The 25,542-nt window shown below is 42.3% G+C and overlaps 1 protein-coding gene across 1 annotated transcript in view; it reads right to left on the bottom strand.

Moving 5' to 3' along the window:
- Positions 1–25,542, bottom strand: part of LTK (leukocyte receptor tyrosine kinase) — a gene marked incomplete at its 5' end in the record, with an annotated part of 58,965 nt that overhangs the window by 28,740 nt on the left and 4,683 nt on the right. Inside the window, 8 exon segments of the mRNA XM_010287595.1 lie at positions 1,839–1,933; positions 7,123–7,289; positions 9,151–9,251; positions 10,337–10,489; positions 11,442–11,576; positions 13,647–13,786; positions 20,728–20,950; positions 21,598–21,753. Coding sequence (XP_010285897.1) covers positions 1,839–1,933; positions 7,123–7,289; positions 9,151–9,251; positions 10,337–10,489; positions 11,442–11,576; positions 13,647–13,786; positions 20,728–20,950; positions 21,598–21,753 — 1,170 coding nt within the window.

Below are 25,542 nucleotides of genomic sequence, written 5' to 3'. Positions count from 1 at the left end.
AGCAATTGAACTGCAGGATTGAACTAGATCGAGAAAACAGTATTTACATCCTAGCAAGGAGCAAATTCTTCCTTCCTGCCGTACATCCTTCCTGCTGCCCTCATGCAAAGAATTCACTGCTTGGATCTTAATTGGCTCATCTCTGACATCTGAAACCTCTCCTTGCCAGGGAGAAATAATTTCATTACTGAAAACACAGCAGAGCTGCTGGGCTTCTTTGCAACCTAACTGAATTAAAGTCATGAGAAGACAAATGCAAGGGGGTTGCTCTCAGAGGCGAGAAAACATTAAGTTGCGAAGAGGATTCAAGGAACAGTGGCAAGTGCAAGGCTTCTGAGAAATATGTTTCCTTCATGATGTCTTTCTTCTGCATGAGTCACACATGTCTGGGTCACACCTTCAGAAGGGGTAGCGGACATCAACGCGATTTATACTAATTGAAAATGAGGAGTAACCTGGGCGCTCTAATGGACAAGCTCTGATAACATTGCTGCAGTGGCACTTAAGCCCCACCTACTTGCCAAATGACACATCCCTACACCAAAGCCAGAAAAATGTCTGTGGGTCAACTGGAGGCTGTATTTGCTCTCAGGAAGGCAGTAAACTCCAGCAGTTGGGTGCACATCAGTTGGCAGGAGCATCTGGAATCACTCCCTTCAGTTTCCTCAAAAGCTTTCTAAACAAAGTGTTAGCATGACGGTCCCAAAGTGTTTGGGAGCCAGGGGTGCTAAGGAGCTGGAATGAACAAATGACATTACCATCAAGGAACATCTCTTTCTCTTAATTTCAAATGAAAATGTCCATGCTCAGCATTTTGTAGAAGGGTGGTTTCAGTACCCACAGAACAAAGAATGGAGGAGACTGAATCAGACAAAGGTGAGAGGGAAGAGGGGTTTTTGTTGAACGTTTAGCACATGCCTGTTTTGACATGAGCCTTCCCACATGTTAGGCTGGAGCTAGCCTCTTCAGGGACAAGCTGTTACCCTAAATGCTGACATACTGGGTGTGGTGGCACATGAAGAGTGGCACAGGACCACCAATGCACATTTTGTCTGCAACAGAAGTGACAATTCAAGTGCTGCTTATTCTCTAGTTCCTTTGTAACAGAGCATATAGGTCTTTTCTCCAAGGACAAAAAGAAGGCAGTTTCTAATATTTACAAGTGGTGCAAGTATCCAACCTCTTTCTACTTGTCTGCTAAGAAAATCCAACTCTTGCTATCATGCTTCAGAGCATAGCACTGGCTCCATACATTGTCATCAGTCATGTTCGCAGTAATGAAGCAAAGGAAAGCACGTCTGTTATGTATCTGGCAGTGACATTTGATGTATTTCCTTGCAGGGTAAAACAAACTTGTTGGAATAATCTGAACTTTACTGTCAGAGAGTCACTTTATTCCTTCATTTTCTTCCTTTCCTCCACTAAAATATGGTGACTTTCCCCTTTGATTTCCACAAATTCCCTTCAGCTATCAATTGCCAGGGTGCATAGGTCAGTAGGACTGCTGAAGAACAGTGTGAGGTAATTCTTCCCTTTAGGGGCTAGGAAATAAGTCCAGTGTTTCTTGCCAAAACACACAGACAATTCTTAACCATGTGATACAGGGTATCCCAGATTAAAGAAAAAAAAAAGGGCACTAGGAGATTGACAAACTGTAAAATTGTCTCTAATAGCAATCTTCAGTAGGTCTGAGATAAAACGGCATTGTGCTGTAAAAGCTAACACAAATGATCCATGTGGAGTCTATGGGGGTGACAGAGTGTGTGTGTCTTGGATCTGTGGGATGCTCATTATGCTACTCAAATTCATTAAGGGATTCTGCAACATTTGTGGCTCACCGTCAGTGAAGCAGTCCAGTCCAAATGTAATATTGTCAATAGCGATGCCAGCTTGGGAATTCCAGCCCCAGGTTGCCAGGAGTTCCAGCCGAAACCTGCAATAAGACAGAAGTTTTAGAGAAGACAGACAAAGGGGCAGGGAGGGAAAAAAACCCTAAAAATACAATGTTCCCTTACCATCAAATCATGATCATCACTATTTAGAATGTTTCCTCCAGACAAGCCCAGCTGAACAGTCAAAAGGGCTTGCTAGAAATCTAATCCACACATCAACAGTTAGTAAGGACCAACCAACATTCATATAACACCTCATTTCACCGGGGAACAAGAATAAGAGCACTACTTCCCCTGCTATCTGCACACACATGTAAAAACACAAGCTGCTGTCCCTCACTAATACTCATATGCAATCATCCTTGTTCAATTGCTATAAAAGGTAAGAGTGTTAGACACGTGCAAAAGGGAATGGAAAAAAGAATGTCTTTCTTTCCATCCCCAAAGAGATAGTCAGAATAAAAACTGAACAGAACAACAATATCCAAATAGACAGGAATCTGGGGCCTGATCCTTGGCTAATGTAACTCAACAAGATGACATGTGCTTATTTCAGCTGAAGGTCAGGTAATTTTAAATTTCAGCCATAACTAGCTGAAGTGTTCACTTTCTGGGCTGTATCCTTTTTTTTTTTTTTTTTTTATCATGACCAGGTGTTAGCTACTTATCTAGGAGGTCTGTCATGTCCCACGTGAATTCAGAACGTGGCAATGCACAAGGAGGAAAGAAAATGGGCCAGAGAATCTCCTTCTAATGGATAGGACTGAACTGTTTTTCATTACAGTTCAGAAATAAACAGATGTCTGATGTCCAGTCCATTTAGAGCTTATTAAAAGCATAAGGAGAGGATGTCCACTGCTGTCACTGGTGAAACTCAGTGATGATTTATGAGAGATCAAGTACCGACCTGCCTAACACATTAATCATTCAGTCTAGGAACATGCTTGTCTCAAATTAGTGGCAATAAAGTATGTGTGCGTATTCCACCCACCAGCCAAATGTTGGTCCGTATCTGCAGTTGATATAAGGTTGCATAGCTGCATCAAAACCTTTAGGGATAAGCTGCTTTTACCCCAACTCAGAAACGGCCCCTTGTGCTTAAATGAAAGCATTCACACCTACAGAGTCTGAGCACTCTGGGAGTAAGCCTTGGTGCAGCAAATGCAAATCAAGGGTCCCTTGAAAGACAACTCTTTTAGGTTAGCAGCGGACTTTGCCATTAGATCCCCTTCCTATAGAAACCTGCCTCTTCATTAACAGATTTACCAATACTTCTGCATTTTCAGACCTTATGTATAAGGTCCACTGATACAAGACAGTAATTTCCCCAGCCATTTGATGGAAGAGAAAGTCACAGCTCCCTGGGTCCAGGACTAGGGCATTTCTAGGACATGCAGCCATCGACAGCACCACAGCCTACCCCTTACTTAAGGCATCCACATTGCAGTGTACCCTTGGTCAGGTCAATCTACTGCATCTGGTCAATGGAGCAAAAGCAGGAGAGGGTCCACAGCACTGCTCTACAAGGTAGATTTCTGCTCCAGCTGAGTAGAAGTGGGAGCCTGGGGAATGAATCCCCTCCTCCAGCGCATGAGAATAGATATCTCATAAGCTCTGGGCTCTGCATGCCTTTCCTTCCTCTCAACTTCAGAAAAAGGAGAGGAATTTGCCTTTTGAACTCTCTGCTGTGTTAGCCAGAGGGGTTTCCAGTGTTCCGGCTCATTGAGCTCTTTTTGCTGACTCCAGCACATTACACTCTTCAGGTCTCTGATGTCTGGTCTTCTGCTTGCCTGATTTTCTTCTGATAGCAGCCTTTTTCCCTGTGTGTGTGAACCTAGTGAGCAAATTTGCCAGCTGATCACCAAAAGCAGTTTTCCAAGTAACTAGGTGCCCAACTGAGAGGCTGATCAGTGAACTGTGTAATTTGTCTTCCTTCTCTCCTAAGAAATAAATTCACTGGAGGAAGCTGTTGCTAAAAACTACTTGTATATCTCCTCCATGGCCTCCTTCTTCTATCTACTAAGGCTTCTCTCCTTCTGGCCCCATCAAACCATTCATGTCCTGCCACAACTGTTTGTGTTGCAATCCATGTCTACCCCTTCTCCTTGTATGATCTGTCCACTCCCACCCACTTTGCTACTGGCTATCACCCCTTCAAGGAACCAGGGGAAAATATAGCCCTTTCATACTTTCTCGGGGGCAGCAACAGAAGGACAGGAGTTTCCTGAATATTCAAGATGCAGGAAAATGTCATGCCAGCCCAAATTCTGTGCTAAAAAATTCCCTAAGCACAACATTGCTGGAGTTTGCATTACCGAGGAAAGCTGCCAGCACCCACGAATACACAGAAAAGTCATTCATGGAGTTTTATACCAGACTGTACTAAGATTGTACAGCAATGTTCACCATACACCTCCGTTTACAATTGTTTGCAACTTCACCAGCCTTAACCCAACTAGGCTGAACTTTTCTATTTTGGGTGATTTTCTGTGACTTGCCTAGCAGTCAAAATGTTTTGCCGGTGTTGAGGATGAGGCAATGCAGATATTAATCATTTTGACCATGCTCAAAAATGCTGAAAACTTTCTAAGTGCTTTGTGCTACCAGGTATTGGAAGTGGGATCTGAAATTTGCGGAGAAGAGAATCACATGACAAGGATGAACTTTTTCTGTCATTTGAATGGATATCTATTCAAATTTTAGTACAACGTCCTTGAAAATTTAAAACCCCTGGCATTTCCATGCCTGGTAGAATTTTTTACTCCTGCAGTCTCTTCTTCCCTGGATATCTTCAAGTCTGGGGTTAAATGGTGCTTTCCATGGCAGTGCTGTTATAGACTGTGTCAGGTCCTGCTTCAGCTACGTGAAGGGAGAACTTCCCTTCCAAATTAATGGATACACTTTTTCTTCCCCAACCCTTCTTTCTTTTGCTGATCCTGGCCAAATAGGAAAAAGGAGCTGCCTAAACTGAATCAAGAGCCAACAAGGCGGCATCTTGGAGCGGTTGGAGAGCTCCCTGGGAACTTTACAAAAATTATCAAAATAAAAACGCGCAAAAGATAACTAGGAGGAGAAGGGAAGTGCAGGGAACAGAGTCAGACAATAAAAAAACAACACACAGACATAGTACCTGCTGGTAGAGAGATGGAAACAAGAAGCAGGGAGGAGTTCAGAGGGGGAAATTGTGGACTGGAACCATGAGACAGATGAAATGCATTCACAAATGGGAGCTTAAAGAAGAAGGAAGAGAGACCAACTATATTAAAACAAGGAAGAAAGGCACTGAGTGCTCACTGAAGCAGGTGAGACAGGACAGAAGGAGCAGAGCATGGAAGGAACAAGACAAGAGGCCTGGGATGGAGCCCAAGTGTTCTGGGAGCACAAAGACCAGGGTTTCCTCATTTGGGGCAAATAGCTGCAACACCTTCTAGCAAAGTGTGTGCTGCTTCTGTTGCTGTTATAGATCAGTGCAGCAGATGACAATTTATTAATGCTGTTAGCTCAGGTAGCACAGGTCTGCTTGCTAGATTGAACAGTTCCAGCCTCACCCACAGTGACTGTCACTGTTATGCCACAACAGTTTTAAATTTGTTTGAAAATGGCATACAAAAAGTTACATGAAGTGAAACAAGATAAAACTACTTGAAACAGATTGTCATCATACATGCATGCATGATTTACCTACTTTCATTTTGTCTAAGTGCTGAACTCTTTCAAACATTACAGTATTTGAACATCAAATTTTTTCATGCAGTGATGGCTAGTGCTCCTTAAAGACTCTTGCTGTCAATTCCCTCCTTCCATGGAAGATCCATTTCCCTTCAGAACCGAGGGCTGATGCAGAAATCAGAGGCTTCAGGGGACAAGCATAAGGGACTTTATATCAGAGAAGGTCTTAAATACCTCTGAAGAGTCCCTAGGACTCTGCTGTGGTTAGGTCCACATGAAAGTGCCTGGGGAAAAGAGCTATTCTGGACAAATTCACTGGTCATACTTTGCATATGCAGAACTAAACAGATGCTAATCCACAGGACTCCAAACTGTGTCAGACAAGAATATTAAACACACTGCCAACATGCAGACCTATGCTATCCTAAAGGAATAATTCATGGCAAAGGTGCATATGGTGAACACATGATAATGCTGAGACCAAAGGTAATCATGAAATTAAACTAGAAAGAGGGTGGAACAACATTCTTTCTCTGAGTTTAACTGCTGCTTGGGTCTGAATTGCTATCACTTCCAGACCCTTAGCCTTTTACACAAAGATGCAGAGAATATTTAAAGTTAAAAGGAATCCCTTCATATCTTCTAATCCATGAAGTTTTGAGATATTATTTATTGCCAATATTAGGTAGATATTTTTCCATTTATTATATTCAGCGCATAGACTTTCAGATTCTTTTTGTCTTAAAGTGTCATGTAAAACAGGCCTTCCTGAGGAAGGTGAAAAAATCCAGATTGGAGCGATTTAAAAAATCATTTGTGTTGTGCAAAATAACCAGCTGCCAACACCAGCTACATGGCTTGAGATCAGATGACACTGGGTGAGGGAGGAGAAATACCTGATTAAAAATAGGTTGGGCTGAAATTCTTTGAATCTTCAATATTTGACTTCATTTGAAAACCAATGTCACACTGTATTTTCACATCTAATCTGTGAAAAGTTTAGTGCAAGGCTGATTTGGGCAATGGTCTTTTCCTGGGATTGTTACATCAGCGATGTGGCAATGAATGCTCTCCAGTTGCCCAGGCTGCACTGATATAGATCCTAGACTAGACAGCTGCGCTGGCGAAACCATGGTTTTAACACTCATTTGACTCATGTGGCTGTTTTTTGTACTGTGGGAGTACAAATTGCAGCTACGCCAATATAGCTGTTTCCCTACTGGGAGCACTTTGCCACTGTGAGTGTACTGGCTTTCTCAGACTGGTAAAATATTTCTAGTACAGACACTTGCTATTCCCAATACCAGAGCACTATTTGAGGCTGCTTGCAAGTGCAGACCCGCAGTACGGGCTTGCGTTGAGCTAAAGTGTGTACGTGCATGAAGATATGCACGTACGACAGAACACTTCCACAGTAAGCAGAACTGCAGTACTCCTGTATTTTTTTCTGTAAAAACGGCCCTGGAAGAAGGCAAGAATGAAAGTGATGCTTTATAACAAAGACAGTAACAATTTACTAAATTTCTAGGGATAAACCTGGATAATGCCAGGGAGTGCTTACCGGTTCTGAAGCACTGGCATTGGCAAGGTGATGAGAAACCAGTGGTCACTCCAGCTCCCTGCTCTTTCCCACACTGGCAAGGTGATTAGAGCTCCCTTTATCTCTTCCTTGACAGAGAAGGAGATGGTACCATTGTAGCTGCCAAAAACATACACTGAGAATTGGATCTGTAATAGAGGAAGAAGAGAAAAAGAATGGTATCCTCTGATAAAAAGGGAAAGGTAGCCATTTCTCACCTCCCTGAGGATTTGAGACACCAAGTCTTTGATCCTGTGCCAAACTATTTAATCACACTCACCACCGAGGCCCCTTTTGCTTGCGTATGACTCATCACTGCTCTTAGCATAGAATTTTCTCGGTGGAGACCCTGACTAACTTTCCTGTTTGGCAGCTGTTCTCCAACCACTGACGACAGTGTCCATGGCCTTAGACACCACCTGGGTGAGACAGCCATGGTTTCCTTGTTTTCTCCTTCAGTCACAAAAAGTAGAAGCAGAGGAACACAGGCTTAAACTCAATAAATGCTTTATCATTAAATGCTTCCACGAGAGTTAGGCTGTTGCAGAAAAACAATCCTAACTGCATTTCTCTTCAGTGTTCTCATCAGCTTAAAGATTCCTGTGAAAGGGTTTGAACCACAGTTTAAATCTTTTAAGCATTCCCATTGTAACCACCCAGGTTAATGTGTTGCACTGATATGGCTCAGTCTACACCCAGGCACTATATATAGGGCAAAAAAAGCTCTCCAAGGGGAGAGCTGCCCTGCCCCAAATGCCCTTGAAACAAGGAATTAGGCTGCCTCTAGAGGTAGGAAACCTCAACCCATATACTTGCTCCAAGTTTTAGGCACCATCAGGACCAAAGCATCCATATGATAGGTGAGCAACCTGATCACCAAACCAAAGAATATTTTGAAGCAGGACTTGTTCCTCTTTCTTTGGGGCAACCACTTCCACTTTGCCACAGAGCAAGAGAAAACTGCTATTTCCACTACTGTGTTGAGCGCTCAACTGCTCTTTATATTACAGAGAGCACTGGCACTGGCAGGAAAGGGAGCACAGGCATGCATGCACTGCAAAGAACAACCACAGGAAGTTCCTTGCTCCTGAAATGTGGGTTCAAATCCTTGGCAGTGGAGGATAGAATAGGTCCAGATCTTCTGTGACCTGTACACCATACCAACAATTACTGTTTCTCCTCCTCCAGGTTTTGTGAACCTAGGTCCAAGTACATTCTATTTTGTTGGAACTACCCAACAAACTTGACCTGGATTTATAAATAAACATAAATTCTAAAGTTACATTTTTGGCACCTGCACTATATTTCTTTTGCCAGCTCTAATTAGGAGGCATCGAAGCTTTCTGTTCTCCCCTAGCACGGCTGGACTCCAGCTCAAATTTACAGCTTAATTTTCCTAAGTGTTACGAGTACAATATTATGTAATATTTTTAATTCCAGCATCTCAGAGCTCCCCTCATTCTTTGTAGAGATTTGGGCTGAAGGCAGGCTATGTGATTTTATCCATGCCAGTTTGCCCTCACCCTTTTGAAATTCCTGAGGAATGTGAACAGGAATTTATTATCTTCATCTATTCCTGGAAAATCTAATGCCCACTAACTTCACGCTCCTGTTCTCAGTAAAACTGCCAATTTTGTTAACTCCTATGAAAGTATTGCAGAATTGATGACTAGAAGCCTCAGTAGCAAGTATACTGAATGTCTCAATTCCCTACAAACCAAGGCCACCCCATACAATTCAGGTGCTGGGTACCCTTCAGAGGATAGTTGGTACAGTTAGGGTGTGGAGTATTCCATGCTGAGGAGTTGATTTGGGGCTCATGCTGTCACTTACTGGGGATGCACCACATGTCTCCTTCCCGGTTTTCAACAAATAGCTAGCTAGGCAGTATAACCAACTTTCCTGTTTTCCAGTGTTTCATAGAGTGTGCAGGAGGATGGGCTAATTGTTCAAACAGTGCCTACAGCCTGATGATTAACTCCACAAAGGTGCTAAAACAGAGCGACATACCTGGTATTCTTCAGTGGCAATCCTGGCTGGCAAGCTGGTACTGTAAGCCTTGGCCATACCGCTCGTCTGATTGCTGTCTGCTCGCAGGTAGAGGAAGTGTCCTGTGAACATAAAAGTGAATCGGAAAAGACAAGATGATGTCTTGCTTTTTTTTATATACTCTCTTGAAATGATTTAACATCATAGTGCTGAAGCACAGTGTAAGCAAGGTGACAAGCATGGCTTGCGAACAAATCTATTAGTGAGGATATAAGCAGCACTCTGGTAGATTTCAGCAGCACAAAAGTCAACATCCCAAGCCTTTTCCTGGAACATGAGTGCATAAACCTCAGACACCAGTCAAGTATCTTCCCACACAGGGGCTCACACCCATCTACAGTGAGCTCCTGATCAGCCCTAATTCTTACACCATTAGCATCAATGACTCTTGCTGAGACAAACACTGGGCTGGAAGAGCTTATTTGTAGTCTTTGTTCCCAGGGACAGTTTATAGAAGCTCTCAAGAGACAAAAGGACATCATATAACCCTTTATTTTGACTGTGAGCCAAGACTCATCTGTGCTGACACTTCTGATTTTCAATCTGAATGTGTGAGGGTCTGGCCTCCCTCCTTTTTATTTACCAAGCTGACAGTTCTGGGAATTATCTGATTCTTTTTTTATTGTGGTATTCTTATGGCACAGAATGTGTATGATCACTTGGTCTTGGGATATGCTTACGTGTGATGCCCTTCCTAACCCACTGGCAGAGTTTGGCAAGGATCTCCAAAAGATTTGTTTCTACAAGCTGCCTAGTTCTGTTGGGCAATTTTTACTTTGTGATGGAGCAGCTATCATGTTGCTGCTGAAGTACTCTGCAATTGTATATGTCCTAAGAGGAAGAAGGAGGGAAGAACTTTATATAGAGAAAAGAGAATGCATTATACAGGTTTTTTAAGGTGAAGAAGAATCCCAGTCTCTGACAGTTTCATGTTAATTTTGTTGCAGAACTTCTTTCATAATTTTGAATCATGTTCAAAAGTTAATTTTAGACACAGTTCAAGTTGTTATAGATAATATTGATGCTAAAGTTTATCTGGCAATGATGCCAAAAAATTTAAACCAATTTAAAGAAACTATGTCCAAGGCTACTGTATATATACATACATATACACAGAGAGAGTAAGAGAGAACTAAGAGGAACCTACCACCAGTGGCATGCAAAGTAGACCCTACAAATAAGTCATCTTGAATCATTTCAGTAAAGGCCCGAATAGACCAAGGAGATGCTGCAGTTTCATTCAGTGTCCAGCCACATGGACCCTCTTCAAAAGAGCAATGCGAGCCCTCTGGGAGACTGTCTACAATGGAGAATAAGAAGAAGCAGGAAAATAGGAGAAACTTGATTATGGAAGAACACAAAAAGCAGCAAAACTCAAAACTCATTGTGGTTGTCTAAGCTACTCAACTTAGGCTACACAGTTTTTCAATGTCAAAATATTATTAGGTCTTGTTTGTTTATTTCCAGAGTCACCATCAGAAAGCCAGCACCTTGCTTCTGGAGATATTTGAGACTTTGCAGTTCTGTCCTGCTCTAGATACTGTGCAAAACTGCAGCTCCCACAATCTAAAGAATGGTAAATCACTGCCATATGTTTGCAAAGGTCTTGCTGTATACAAAATTGCAGGTATCACAAAGTTTTCTGCGTCCACTTAAAGGAAGGCCAAGCACCAGGTTATTTTAGATCTCTGCCACTGTACTTGCAACAAAGCTAAATGATGCTTTTTAGTACCACATATACTGAGTCAGGGCATTTCTCTGTAATGATGTGCAAGATGAGCTCTGAACTGGGATCATGGAGGGACAGATTTATGACAGTGTTGGTGGCTGGCACTAAAAAGATGATCAGCACCTCCCACTGAAGGGAGATTCAGACCTTCAGAATTTCTCACCCAGCTGCAGACATGTAAATAAGGTTTTGCCTTTCTCTGAAGTAGCAACAACTACAAAAGACAGGTCATGGAGCTCCTTACTGCAATATTAAAAATACTAAACCAAAAAAATCCAAATCCATTTTATCCTATATAGGGTGAATTTTCAAAGAGAATCTTCAAATTTCAAATCTTCAGATTTTCAAAGAGAATTTTCAAAGAGAATCAAAAAGAATCAATTAATGTAAATAGGCTAAATTAATTCAGGAGGCAAAATACTGAATTAATCTAGAGATTAAATCAATTTAACTTATTTTTCATTCCAAATTATTTCTTCTAATGGGATGAAGGTTCCCACGAAGTGCCATGCCACATACTTACCACACCTCACTCCCTGTTCTTTGGCAGGGCAATCACTGATGAATTCGCAGACTTGTAAGTGGCTGACACAGCCTCCATGAAGGCAGGGGAAGGTGGAGCCTTTGTCATATATAGAAAGATCCTGGTTTTCTTTATCTAAAGGAAAAAAAGAGAAAAAAGCCCAGAGATGAGTTCGCAGAATGTGTATGACCCTTCATACACATCATCTTCTGCATCAGCCTTCACGTGTAAGACCTCAGAAAGTGTCCTTTGGGTGACAAATGATACTCACATCTGCTTTTTACCATGTAGGTTTCTATCCAGGATGAGATTCCTGCAGATGACCTCAGCTCTCACAGCGACCAAGTTTATTGCTCCTTTCTTTCTCATTCTCTGTCTTCTGCTGTATTTGTGCTATCTTTAGATCATCACTTTCTGGGGTGAAAATTATTCCTTCCCACCCCCCCTTTTTTTTTTTTTTTTTTTTTTTTTTTTTTTGCAGAGGACCTTGTAGCTTCCTACCATGGTGTGCTCCTCAGTTCTGCACGCGTGACGGTGCAGCTGCCAGGCAGCTGTGGCATGCTGCATGGCACCCTGCCGCGGGAGGCAGAGGTACCTGGCTCCAGACTTGACAGACACATTGCTGTGCGCTATTGAGACTCAGGCTTGACTAACACTCGTGCTGCTGACACATTTCCACGCCAGCTCTGTGGCACCCAGCCCGTGAAGAGAGCTGTTTCCCCAGCAAGTCGGCTCGCTGCGCGGGAACTTTACTCGTGCACCCTAACTAGACTAGACAGCTGTACTCTGGGAGCATTTGACTGACTGCACAGGTACCCAGCAAGCAGGCTGAAGACAATTTTTAAGTCTGATATGTCCCAAAAACTTGACTCTTAATGTGCCCAGCTGGTCCTGTAGATGTGTGTGCGCACAGGTCTGTTATGCACCTGCAGGTTTGTATAGGTCTCTTCTGGACAGGCTCCCCTTTAGCAGAGCTCTGCACAGAAGTTCGGCTGGGATTGTTACTGCTCTGGAAAATATGCAAAAGTTTGGGAATCGATTCCAGAAGCAAGAGAAAAGGACACCTCTGCAGCAATCCAGATACACAATCTGAAATGGTATTTCTTCATGGGACTGTATCGCGCCGGGTACATGCATCAGCTTATTTAGGGACTGTTTGGGGGTGTTTAGCATAGTGCTTCAGGCTGTATGTATCCCCTCAAAACTCCATGACTGTCAAAAAAAACATTTCATTGAAAATATAACATTTGTTAAATTAAAAGATTAATAACTGCAGTAAATTCTCTAATATGATCAAAACTGGTCTGGTGTTATACTATGAAACAGCTCTGTGAAATCAGGATTCGCTTTTTACATTTGAAGCTTTTTTCGTTGCATTCCAAGCTATTTCTGCAGCGTCTGCAGAGCAGAGGCAATAGCATGATATTAATGCATGAAAACCAGGAAGTGAAGATCATTACGTCTCCAACCTGCAGGCTGCCTGTACCGACAGACTCTCGTACTTCCAAGAAGCCTAAATGACATTAGCAAGGTTCTGCACAGCTACTGCGGATCATTTGCATGGCATTCAGAACAGGACTGTAAGTGCCAGGTAAAACTGAGGATTTCTGAGCTGAGCACTCAGTACTTTGGAGAAAATAATTAAACTCCAATTATTTTCATTTTAGACAGAAGTTCTCAGCCTGGCAGTAGCAAACAGACTCCATGGAGTGCAGATCAATGTTTCTTTTCTTTATAGATTTGGAAGATAGAGCCCTGGTATGGAAAAGGCTTTGTTGACATAGGGTAGTCTTTTGTTCTTGATTATTTAAGAAAGAAAAATATTGAATGCTAAAACAATCTAGGCAAAAAGACTTTTTCAATCCCTGTTGCTGGATGCAGCATAAGCCCTGTTGTTTTCTTGTACATAGATCAAGCAAAGCAAATGTGAAAAGCAGAGAGGATCACTTAAATCGGTTCTCTAATTCTGAGCTTCAACCCTGCCTTCAGAGCAGGTAAACATGTGTGCACACACATAAAGCACATGCAAATGTGACCCTTGACAGGTAAGCACTGCCAGAAACCCCAGAGGAGACTCATCTTTCATCTCATCATTTATCTCCCATCTGACTGACTCCCTGATCACACTCATCAATTTTGGTGAGGATGCTGCTCTGTTTTCTGACTGCATTTGGTTATTCCAAACCTGACTATATTGCAACATACCGTGAAAGCAGTTCCTGAGTTGCAAGGAGCCCACTGCCAGTACTCCAACATCTTGTGCTCCACAGTTTGAATACAGCAAGGTGATTTTAAAAGGTCTTTCTATGCGGCCAATCTGGGCCATCAGGTATTTCCATTTCATCCTGGAAGACAACAAAGAGCTATTAGATATACATACAACACGCTGGAATCCATGGAGTCTCTAGCATAAAGATTCTACACTGTACCAAATTAAAGTAATAGTATTCACATAGGGAATAGATTGACGAATGTAAACTCCAACGTATCAAACAGGTATTAATATAAAACAAGTGACATTCAGCCTATCAAGATCATGTTCAGTTATCTTTCCTACAGATCCTATGGCTAATGATGAAAAAAATCCAACCATTGCCATTGATCCTTCAGTTAAAATGTGGCTTAAATTGTCACCAGTTTTGGACACACACCCCCATATGTGCCTTCCACATATAAAGTTGTGTTCTCTTCGCTCTTGCAAGAACAGATCAACCAAGCAGCTGCACAAGTCTCTAGATCTCCTCAAACTAACACTGACATTGTGTGTTCTGGAAGTAAAAGTCTGTCCCTGAACATTTCTTGGTTGTGTCAAGTGTAAGAACATTTTTCTGTGTGTTCTCTATCTCATCTCCCAGCTTAACAAACTAGAGTGCACCCACAAAGCAAGGAGAAGAGGAGAAGTGGTGTTCCAGAAAATGCAGATTGCTCTGGCAATTTACATTTCACCACAGAACAAACGCTGTAGCCCCTAGGCAGCACAGGTTTCTCAGCTGTGTAGCACTCGTGGCAGTTCGGAGAAAGACAGATGGTCCCATGCACTCTAATTTTAAAGATGGTTGTTAGGCATCAAAAGCTAGAGAGAGATACTAAATGGGATTTTCAAACTACCTCACTCAAAATAATCTGATGAAAGTCAGGGTATCCATGTGTCGTTAAAAAAAATCCAGCAGGATTCTTAAAAATCTTTCTATTTTGTTTTTAAAAACTATCCTACTACCTCGTGTTAACAAGACAATGAAATACAGTTAAAACTATATGTTATTATTTTGTAAAGGGATTGTAGCAAGGATAGTGACAAAGGAATCCTGCTCTAAGCTTTTTTCTGAAAAGAGCACCAGACAGAGATAATTTACCCATACCCTAGGCACTACTGGTGTTGCTGGGGGCACCCTGGACAAGTGACTAAGTCAGTGCCAGTGGGATGATAAGGAGGCTAGGCCACGTGTCAAGATGTGTTGCTCAGGCTCTGCTCCTAGTATTACTTTTTCATTTGGGAAATGCCTTCAGCTGCCATGAAGTGATCATCTAGACCTCAGCTTGCACCAGAAATGCATTAGAAGGCAACTCCTGGACAAAACAAACACATCTCTACTGGAGACAATGTGAAAATCACAGACCACCTAATTTGCAACTTGCAAAAGCAACTTTAATTGTTTATCACCCTCTCCACTTTTGCTTGCCACTGATTAGTTACCTAACTCATTCTTCCCTCCACAAACCAACTATATACATTTTTTCTGGTGAGATTTTCTTATTATCCCCTCTATGGCATCCCCCCATCTTCCACTTTCACCATTGCGTATTATACACATAAATACCCACAGATACCATAAACTCATCCGAAGGTGAGCTCCTCTTATCAAGATGACCCTATTTCTCCTGTCCCATCATATCATATTCAATAGTTCAATATAATTTAACTCAGCTTCAGAAATCTCCAGTCCTGAACCACAGCTGTACCATCTCTACTACCCAACAAAGAAGAACGACTGCTTTGCTTTCATTCTGTATTACAGTGCATCTTCAGGAATGACTAACACTTATAAATATATCTTATAAATACATTTGTAAGTATAACCCCCTCACCACACTGCGGCACAACATCTGAGAGCATTCAGCACTGGCCCAGAACTGAATCACTTCTGCTACATGACACAGCTTTGTTCATCACTCCATTGCATCCTGTTGGCCACAAAAATCAATGGAGCTTAATAAATTTAAGTGTTAAGTTATAAGTTACAACCCACTCCCAGCTGAGACATCACAGTATTGCTAGTGTTATCACCCCCCTGAGTACAGGAACCTGTAGCACACAGCCTCTGATTCACAACCAGCATTACATTTAATGGTAGCAACTAAAGATACTACTGCCCCGCAGCTGAAAACAATGACTAGTTCAGCTCTGCACTTCAATCCTACATGGTTTATGGACCAGGCACTTTGGAACTTGCCATTTATAGCCTGATATATCAAAATAAATCAAACCCACTGGTGACCTATGTCAATAAACGAATCTCTGAAATGTCACAACTGAGAAAGACACACTTTCCATTCTGCCATCACTGCTGGGAGAACTGTGGCATCTGGAAGAAGAGCAAGGCCACTATCTTAAACCACTACTTGTGTGAACTGGCAGCTCTTCCAAGTCAGAGCCCTAAGGTCCCACAAAACATTCTAGTTCTGTACTGAAATATCTCTAGTACTGAAATTTGACTCCTTTCATAACACCACAGGAAAAGCTGGCAAGCATCCAGACACCGCAAAAATGACAAGTGACTTTGCGTCACCCAGAATACTTCTGTCTCATCATCTGAAGGGTATTTGCCTTCAGAGGAAGCCTCCACCCCAAGATCCAAGTGCAGCAAGATTTCCAATGCAGTAAATAATTACACCTTCTTTGCTTGGTCCCACTATCCAGACAATGGCTAGTCAAAGCCAATTTAATTTTCTTAATGGAATCAGGACTGAAGCCCATTGTTGATCTAGCAGAAGATGGATCATTGCAGCAGGCTTCCAGATAAGCCAAGCTTGGCAATACCTTTACTATTGATTTTATGTCAAACCAGATCTCAAGTAATGAGGTAATATTACTTTTCTAAATAGAGATGTTAAAATTGATCTGTATGTATGGAAGGGCTATCAGTCTGACTTAATTTTGAGAAATTTGCATGGATAGAAAGTTTGGAGTTATAAGCAACCTGATGCTTAAGGCAAAAGAATTCAAGATTCACCCTGCAAACCTAAATTTTCAAATTTTCTTTTATATATTCAACTTTTGATTTTCATCAGCCTCCCAATCTCCGCTGCTGAGCAAAAGTTTTCCTCCCCCTCCTTGCCAATCCTTTCTATACCATGCCTTTCCATATCCAGCAAAGGTAACTGATTTTAAGAAAGACTGTTGTAATATTAAGAGCAACAATTTCTTCATTAAGGGTGAAAAATTCCTTAAAGCTGAACAGGAAAGCTGAAAGCTTTTCTGAATGAGGGAAACCCACTGCATGGGTTATTGCACAAAGGTATGTATGCTAAATGCTTCTAGGCTCAATCAGTGAGCATACAAATTAGAAGCTTTACACTACTCTTCTGCATACAGGAATTTGTTATCTGCAAGTGTTCACAAACATCCACTTCCAGCCACTGGACTTGAAAGGAAAAAGATGAGAGCACAAAACAGATGCCTACCCCTCTTGCCTTCACCAGCCAGTTAGAGGGTTCTTATTTCACCCACTGTATTTCTGGGTGCAATTTCAACAGAAGCGTGAGGGGCAGTAAATCATACTCCCAGATTAATGCTCAAAATTCATAGTCCTATATAACAGCTGGGCAGCCTCTCCTTTTCTAGCTGCATTTTTTAATCAAAATGGCTGTGCTCATTGTTGTCAGTATGTATTAGGCATTTTCTGAGGACGCTTACCAGACTATTCCCTCTCAAAGGCTTATGTAGTTGGACACCTAATTTCTGAAACCCAAACGACCAAATGTTGTTCTAGACATTCAGATTAGCTATATGGCACTGTTTCCATGTACAATAGTAGAAGTTAAATAACTTTTGTGGATAAAAACCACAGTAGTAGAACAAAAGTGTCAAAGATGGTAAGTTTCTACGAGTGTCTCAGAAGCTGGCAGGGTATTTTAACACCACCACCTCTCCAAAAAAGGGGGAAGGAACAAAAAAAACTAACCAATAATCGTTTTATCAGATTGGCTAACCAAAAATCCATGTGTGCAGAGGGCCATGAACTTCTTGCTTTTTGACCTACCAAGACTATCATAGCTAGTGCCTTGTATTTCATAAAGAAAACAGAACAAAATCAATTTGGCTTACCACAGAAAGGGAAGAAATTATCCCTGCCCCAAGTGATGCTTTTTCACTGAAATGAGTGCTTAGAGTTGGAAGAAAGTAGCTCCTTACTGAAACAGTTTCAGCTGATAACACTGAAATAATTGTGGTCAACAGCAAACACAAGCATGTGAAACCATTCAAAACAAAAGCACACAGGACTCGGAAGAATTTTCAGCTGTGATAGTTTCTGGGTCTGTAATAAAGAGGGAAAAGGTGGGTGTCCTGGTTTCAGCTGGGATAGAGTTAATTGTCTTCATAGAAGCTAGTCTCCCAGCTGAAACCAGGACAGTGGGATAAACAAAACAGTAAAACAGACATCAGATGTGACTTGAACAAGCACCGTAACTGTAACCCTGAGAAAGTCAAGACAACTTTCTGAGCCAAGTGCCAAATGAGGAAGGCTTAGACTTGCAAGCAAAACTACAGGCTCTTTGATATTTGAGCTCTACTGAGATAATGAGAAATATAACTTTATATAGTTTTTGTAAATATATAAAATTTCAAACACCTCACTCCCTCAGTGGTTCCCCCTCTAATGGTAGTAACTTGGAATACCCACACCCTATAGGTGTGGTATATAACAATATATACTGTTACTTTGCCCTACTTTTTCAGAGGGCATGGCGTCTGAAGGTCCATCTGTTTCTTTGCTCTTTCACTAGGGTACATGTGTGAAAAACTGAGTGGCAGCTTCACTACTACCGATTTAATGATAAATCCTAGTAGTCAGTGAGGTGGACAGGACAGCAACTTTCTCTCATGGATGACATATATTTAAGCTTTTGGGAACTGTGTAGCTGATGGGTCCTGAAGAAGGAAACATCATCTGGAGAAGATTTCTAGGTCCAGAAAGAGGACAGTTCACCGAAGTGGTCTGGTGCAGCTGGAATTTATGAGGAAGTATAGCTTGATCCTGGAATTGAGGGGTGATGGAAGGGACTGAAGCAGGATATTCTGGTGTGCCTGATTATCAAAAGAGTGACACTTAGCCTGTTTCCTATATCTAAGTTTCTACTCTAATCCCAAGATAATGCCTTGGTAGTAATTGTCAATGGTTAAACTATGTCCTACACATAGGCATCTCTCTCACAATCATTGGCTTATTGTCCTCCTTGTTCTGTTCTAAATTGAGTGGCAGTGTTTCATTAACACAGGAGAGCTTGTAGAACTCACACTCCCTATAGAAAGCCCCTGGAAAGCATGAACGCTTCAGGATGGTTTCTCTTCTTAACCACCAATGTTGTTAAAATCTTAATCATGGAGTGAATGTTCATTTTAGACTACCTGCCTAGTAAGAAGCAGCTTAATCACTGTGTTAGAAATACATTTTTTCCTGTCTGCATACTCAGATTTTTCTGGAATTGTGCAGAGATTTTAAAGAGCTTCCCTGTAAAGAGGGGGAAAAGGAAGGGTATTTGACCTAACTGGTTCCTAATTTTGTTTTGTCTCTGTTCCTTCCCCTTTCTATCTTGATTTAAAACAAGACTCAGTCACTTTCCATCTTTAAAATCTTAATGCTAAACCCTCTGAACTTACCAGTGCTTCACTTCACTCATCAAGAAAAAGTAGTACCAGGGTCTATGCCAGCTTCCAGTACGCTAACTCCATTCTAATAAATCTAAACACCATCACTTTTACAGAGATGATAATCTTTATTTCACGTAGAACTGTTTTGCAGTGCTCAAATAAGCTGTTAAACAACATCTATGATCCATTCCAGAGATGCTGCAATGATTGTGAGCAAAGCCTGGTCTGGGCAGCTAGGTATTTCAAAAGGGTATTTTATGAGTTTATATAGGGGAATGAAGCTGTGGTTGCAGTTGCAGAGGCTTGTCAGATACTCAAAGCAGCAAGGGTAGTTGTAGGTAAAAATCCCAGGAAATGCAACATATTCCTTGTAAAATTGGCAAGAAGGGGAAGGAGTAGCCAGGAAGGAAGTGAGCAATAGCTAAAAGCAGGAGAGAGAGGAAGGGATCTGAAAGAAAATAAATACGTTTTTTTAGTCAGACTCTGCTATCTTTGGCTGACCAGGAGTCTTGGCTACAGATCTCCATGGAGCCTGGGGAGAGCCAAAGAATTCAAAGAAAACAAGAACTAGGATCTATTGCTTAAGTTCTCCATGGGAGTCAGTCAGGTGATGGAAATAAAAAGCACTGCTCTGTGTCTGACCCAGGTTCTTCACAAGGCAGATTACAGCAAAGGAAAAACAAGCACATGGAAAATGGCAAAATCAGATGACACGTGGACTTTTCTCCTTCCTCTCCTGTTGTAATTCATTCCCTTTGCCCATTCCTTCTCCTTACTGCATTCTGCTACACACAGGAATTAAACTGTAAAATACTGGGAAGTTGAAAGAGAAGAGAATACAGGACAAGATCCAGGGCTGCTGCCCTTTCTTTTTTTGTCTTTAAATCTTCTTACCTCTGTCCTCTGTTTTTCCCCTCCCTGACCTCTACAAAAGAAGCACAAGAGGATGGTCCTGAACTGAGCAGACAGAAGGAGAAAATTATGAAAGAGATAAAGTTAACCCTACCTCAACATGAGAAGCGTGACCCTTGTAACAATGATAAGACCCCTTGAATACTTAGAGTTATCAGTCATGTTACCAAGGCAGTCTTTGGACTGAGTGCATTTTACAGCTATAGCCCTAGCATCAGTGAGAGACTCAACCACTCTTGACCCTTCCCAAATGTGAGGGAAGAAGACTGAGTCCTAAGTAAGTGTGTTCTTTGCTAAGGGGACACACAAAACCTGGGTCTGTTACAGACATCCTGTCAGGAAGCTGCACACTTCAGTCCTGACAGTTCTGCCTTCATTTTCTCCTGTAACAGCAGCAATGATCTCAAGAGAGGAGAAGACAGTGATGAACAGTGGCCTGGAGGGACTCCACCCTACCCTACCCTACAATTCAAAGTCTAAACAGTTACAAATTGATTGTCTTACCCGGCATCCTCCTCATGGCCAACTTTCAGAGAAATTATTATATTTCTGTTTGTCTCCACATATCTGATTTCAACTGTGAACCTCTGGAGGAAAGGAACAGCATCCTGTGAATATATGGCCAGTTCCAGCAAGCAAGAGTCCAAGCTCCCAGGCAGGATGGGGCTATGCAGGCTGAACTCACATCTATCTGGGAGCCTACTGGTGTTCAGGAGGAAAATGTCCCCTGTGAGGGAAGAAAAAAAAAAAAAAAAAAAAAAGAAGAGACACACAGTGTGGATGGAAGAGAGATAATAAGAGGAAAATGGATAAGGAGTTTGAAAAAAGGAATCATGAGAAGAAGAGAGAGGACTATGCACAATAACCAAAAAATAACAGAAAGTAGAGAAAGGAGAATAAAGTAAAAATGAGGGAAATAAGTAAAGAAGTGACAAAAGGAATGAGAAGAGAAGAAACCAAACAAAGCAGGGTGAAGACATGTCCAACAAAACAGAAGCCAAAGACTTTGCAAGTCAGACAACAGACATGTGGAGCCAGACTTGGCTTATAAAGGATTGAGTTTCTGAAGAGAAATCCCGTGTCTAAGCAAAAGTAGCTTATCCTAAAACAGGGAGATAAAAAAGGAGTATATAAAGGGGCTGGCTGTATACAGGGTACGTACATATACAACTCAGGCAGTACATGTACATTATATGGTTCTTAGTGACTCTTGGGCAGTGACAGCACACTTAGGAGTTGTGCACCAGAACCAGCATATGGCAAGACTTTTAGTGACACGTGCCTGAGGCCTCAGCAGGTTGCTGCCACCCACAGCTGCTACGAGTGCTGGGAGAAAGCAGATGTCCATTCGAGGGGAACTGTAACTCTACCTACCTTCAACATCTCCACGGGAAGAACTGTTTTCCAGAAGCAGCTGCTGCCTCTCCTGAGGCACCAGGACACCAACTGAAGATAACACCCAATCCGGTTTTCCAAAATTATCTGTAGACGTCACCCATGAACAGCTTGAGCCGATGATACAAGAGATTTCTGTTATGAGAAACCAAAGGTTTCATTGAGGCCTTCCCCAGTTCAACAGGCAGGGGTGATGCAGGCACATGAATGAACAGACGTATGGCGTATGGGGGCTATCTCTCCCAAGAAATGGAAGAGTTGAAGGGGAAAAAAGAAAGTTTGTCTTGCAATAACAACAGAGTCTCTCCCAGGGTGGGTGAAGGGACATACTAGGAAGAAAAATAACCCCACAAGTTCTTGACAGGTGTAAATCTGCATCTTCCCACTGGTATCAACAGTGAATTTACATCAGTGGAAGGTCTAGCCCATATGTACATAAAATCCTGAGTGAGAATAACACCTAGTGTAGCAAGGATATTGAAACTGTACGGATTTAGCATTTTGCCAGAGAGGAACAAATGAAACTCTAAGGTCAACCCTCTCTCAGCAACAGAAAGAACTTGACAGGGTCTCAAGCAGAAGAGCTGAGCAATGCAAGCTTTACATATTTTTTTACTATTATTTTTTTAAACCGTTTTGCTTTCCTCCAGCAGGACAGACAAGAACACCCTCTTAACAAACTCCAGAGTCTATTCACAACACTGTGAACACTAGATCATCCTGGCCAGAATTTTTCATAATCAACATGTTATAAACCAGACAAGAAGTAATTCACTGTTCTCTCATCAATCTAATATAAACTCCCTGAAGGGATGTTAGCTGCACAAAGCTCTCCCACATGGAGTGGGGCTGAATAGATACAGCAAACTGATATTAACTTGCATGATTGTTTATTTTCAGTAGTAATAATAATAATACAGTAATAACTGGAGGACCCACAGGCCATAGGAGAAATAATAAGAGACTAAACATTCGTATTTGGGATCCTGACATTCAGAGGGTATTCAGACCTTGCAAACATGAGTGACACAATGTTATCCCTTTGGAAGCCTATTCCTGGGGAGAAGAAAAAACAGGTATAAAGAACAGAATTAAGGCCAGGGACATAACAAGGATAGGTAGTCAGGTAGGGCAGAAATAAAAACATAGGAGCTTTGAGAAGATTGGCTAACTAAACTTTCACAAAAAGAAGAAATGGAACCATCTTTTTAGTGCAACAGCCAAAGTAGACACGTTTTCCTGATTTTTAGAGTTAATTGTAACTACATTTTTATAAAAGAGCACCCAGTGTGCAGGGGTAAAAGAAATGTGGATGTTAGAGCTGCGCATCGCTGTGGCTTGGGACAGGCTGTGAACTCCCACCTGAACAGACATCCACCCCCAATTCCTCTGAACGCTCCCCAGCCCTGTACAGCCTGGGCCAACCACCTGAATAGCTTCTCAGCCCACCTCGTCAAATCCATACAGCTTAGCAAAGGTCTACTCTGCTGTGCAGCCCGTCACGTTTAAATGGAAGCCATGAGCAGATGAACCGGCAAATTGTGCGTTGCGTGTGTGTGTCTGCAACGCCAGCCTGCAGCAGGGCGCAGGAAGGAGGATAACAGCCACTCTCCTGACTCTGCTGGATCTAGGGCAAGATGTCTGTGCACAGCTTCAGGCTATGGTTTCATGATTCACTAAGACAGCTTTAGGGATCTCAATAGCTCAGAAACTCCACAGCTGTGTGAGACAAAGCAGAGTCCTGATCCAGACCTCTTGTGCTGTTTCAAATGTATTAAAGTTTGACAGGTTAATTCAGTATCCACAGACTTCTTGTCAGCAGTAGTAATATTTTTATCAGGTACAAATCTAGTTGGTCATAAAACCCAGCAAGCAATTTCCCTCACAACAAGTGCAAGAGAGCAAAATGAGAGCTCGGGAAAGAAAAAATTCCTTTTCTTTTTTAAATAGAGGATTACTTGAAACTAATATTTGTCACAAAATCATTTCATTAAGTCTTACCAATACCCCTGCTTGCAGTAGCAAGGACTGAACCAATGCAGACTTAATCTTTAGAACATGCCTCACATAACAGAACAGTTCACACCTCAGATAAATGAACACAACATTCTCCTTCAAAACCACCTAATTCCCATACTCTGGGAATATTCCCATACTCTCTGGGTTATATAAAGCCTATCTATCTGCCACAATCTGAGGCCTGAGAGGATCTGAATGCCTGGAAGGAGTGTCTGAAATAGATCAGGGAAGTTGTTGACATTTGGTAAAAAAACATCTCTGAGCTTTCTAGCAACGGGTCATGTGCATTGCATTGCGATAGATCAGTCAACAAGAAGCTGTCGTTTAACATAAATCACAGAGCAAAAGAACCGGGTACACTCGTGTGGTCACAGCATAAGACAACACTGAAAGCTACAACCTCCGACACTGCTGTGTACCACCTTACAGATGCTTCATATCCAGCTTTGCTTAGCACCTATGAACCTGGAGAACTTCAAGCATGGGTCCCCAGAACGGCAAAAAATGTGCAGAACGGAAAAGGAAAAAAAAAAAGGAAAAAAGCTCATGGAAGGTCACAGGGCATGTCAGAAAGGAGGTTCACACTTTAAACAATTAGATACCATCTGCAAGACTATATATGTTACTATATATATATGTGTGTTATATATACATATATATGTTACTATAAGGACCCCCTCTTTGGGAAGGCTAGGTCACCTTGCGACCTCCTGTGAGGAATGCATGTGACTTTCCTAGCATGCGCAGGCCTTTCTTTATTGTTTAGCATCTTCATTAATCACCTGGACCAAAGGGGCAGAATGCACCCTCAGCAAGTTCAGAGGTTACAATACAGGGAGGGGAGCAGCTGCCACACCAGATGGCTGTGCTGCCGCTCAGAGCAACCTGGACAGGCTGGATATTGGGCTGATAGAAACCTCTTGAAGTTCAACAGAAGGAAATGCCAAGTTCTGCACCTGGGGAGGAGTAACCCCTGGCACCAGTACACGCTGGGGGCCGACTAACTGCAAAGCAACTCTGAAGAGAAAGACTTTGGAATCACAGAATAATTAAGGTTGGAAAAGACCTCTAAGATCATCAAGTCCAACCATCAACCCAACACCACCATACGCACTAAACCATATCCTGAAGTGCCATGTCTACACATTTTTTGAACACCTCTGGTGATGGCGACTCCCTGGGCAGCCTGTTCCAATGTTTGACCACTCTCTCCTCAAAGAAATTTTTCCCAATATCCAGTCTAAACCACCCCTGGCACAAACTGAGGATGTTTCCTCTCATCACTAGTTACTTGGGAGAAGAGGCCAACATCCATCTCACCACAACCGCCTTTCAGGTAGTCTTTCCCAATATCCAGTCTAAACCACCCCTGGCACAAACTGAGGATGTTTCCTCTCATCACTAGTTACTTGGGAGAAGAGGCCAACATCCATCTCACCACAACCGCCTTTCAGGTAGTCGTAGAGAGCACTAAGGTCTCCCCTCAGCCTCCTCTTCTCCAAACTAAACAACTCCCGTTCCCTCAGCTGCTCCTCATAAGACTTGTGCTCCAGACCCCTCACCAGCTTCGTTGCCCTTCTTTGGATATGCTCAAGCACCTCAGCATCCTTCTTGTAGTGAGGGGCCCAAAACTGAACACGGTATTCAAGGTGCGGCCTCACCAGTGCCGAGTACAGGGGCACAATCACTTCCCTACTCCTGCTGGCCACACTATTTCTGATACAGGCCAGGATGCTGTTGGCCTTCTTGGCCACCTGGGCACACTGCTGGCTCATGTTCAGCTGGCTGTCAACCAGCACCCCCAGGTCCTTTTCTGCTGGGCAGCTCTTCAGCCACTCCTCCCCACTCCGGTGGCGTTGCATGGGGAGCTTATGACCCAAGTGCAGGACCCGGCACTTCGCCTTG

The sequence above is a fragment of the Phaethon lepturus genome, unplaced genomic scaffold, assembly GCF_000687285.1.
Source record: "Phaethon lepturus isolate BGI_N335 unplaced genomic scaffold, ASM68728v1 scaffold2185, whole genome shotgun sequence".
NCBI classification, from domain to species: domain Eukaryota; kingdom Metazoa; phylum Chordata; class Aves; order Phaethontiformes; family Phaethontidae; genus Phaethon; species Phaethon lepturus.
This window is presented reverse-complemented; position numbering and strand designations above follow the sequence as displayed.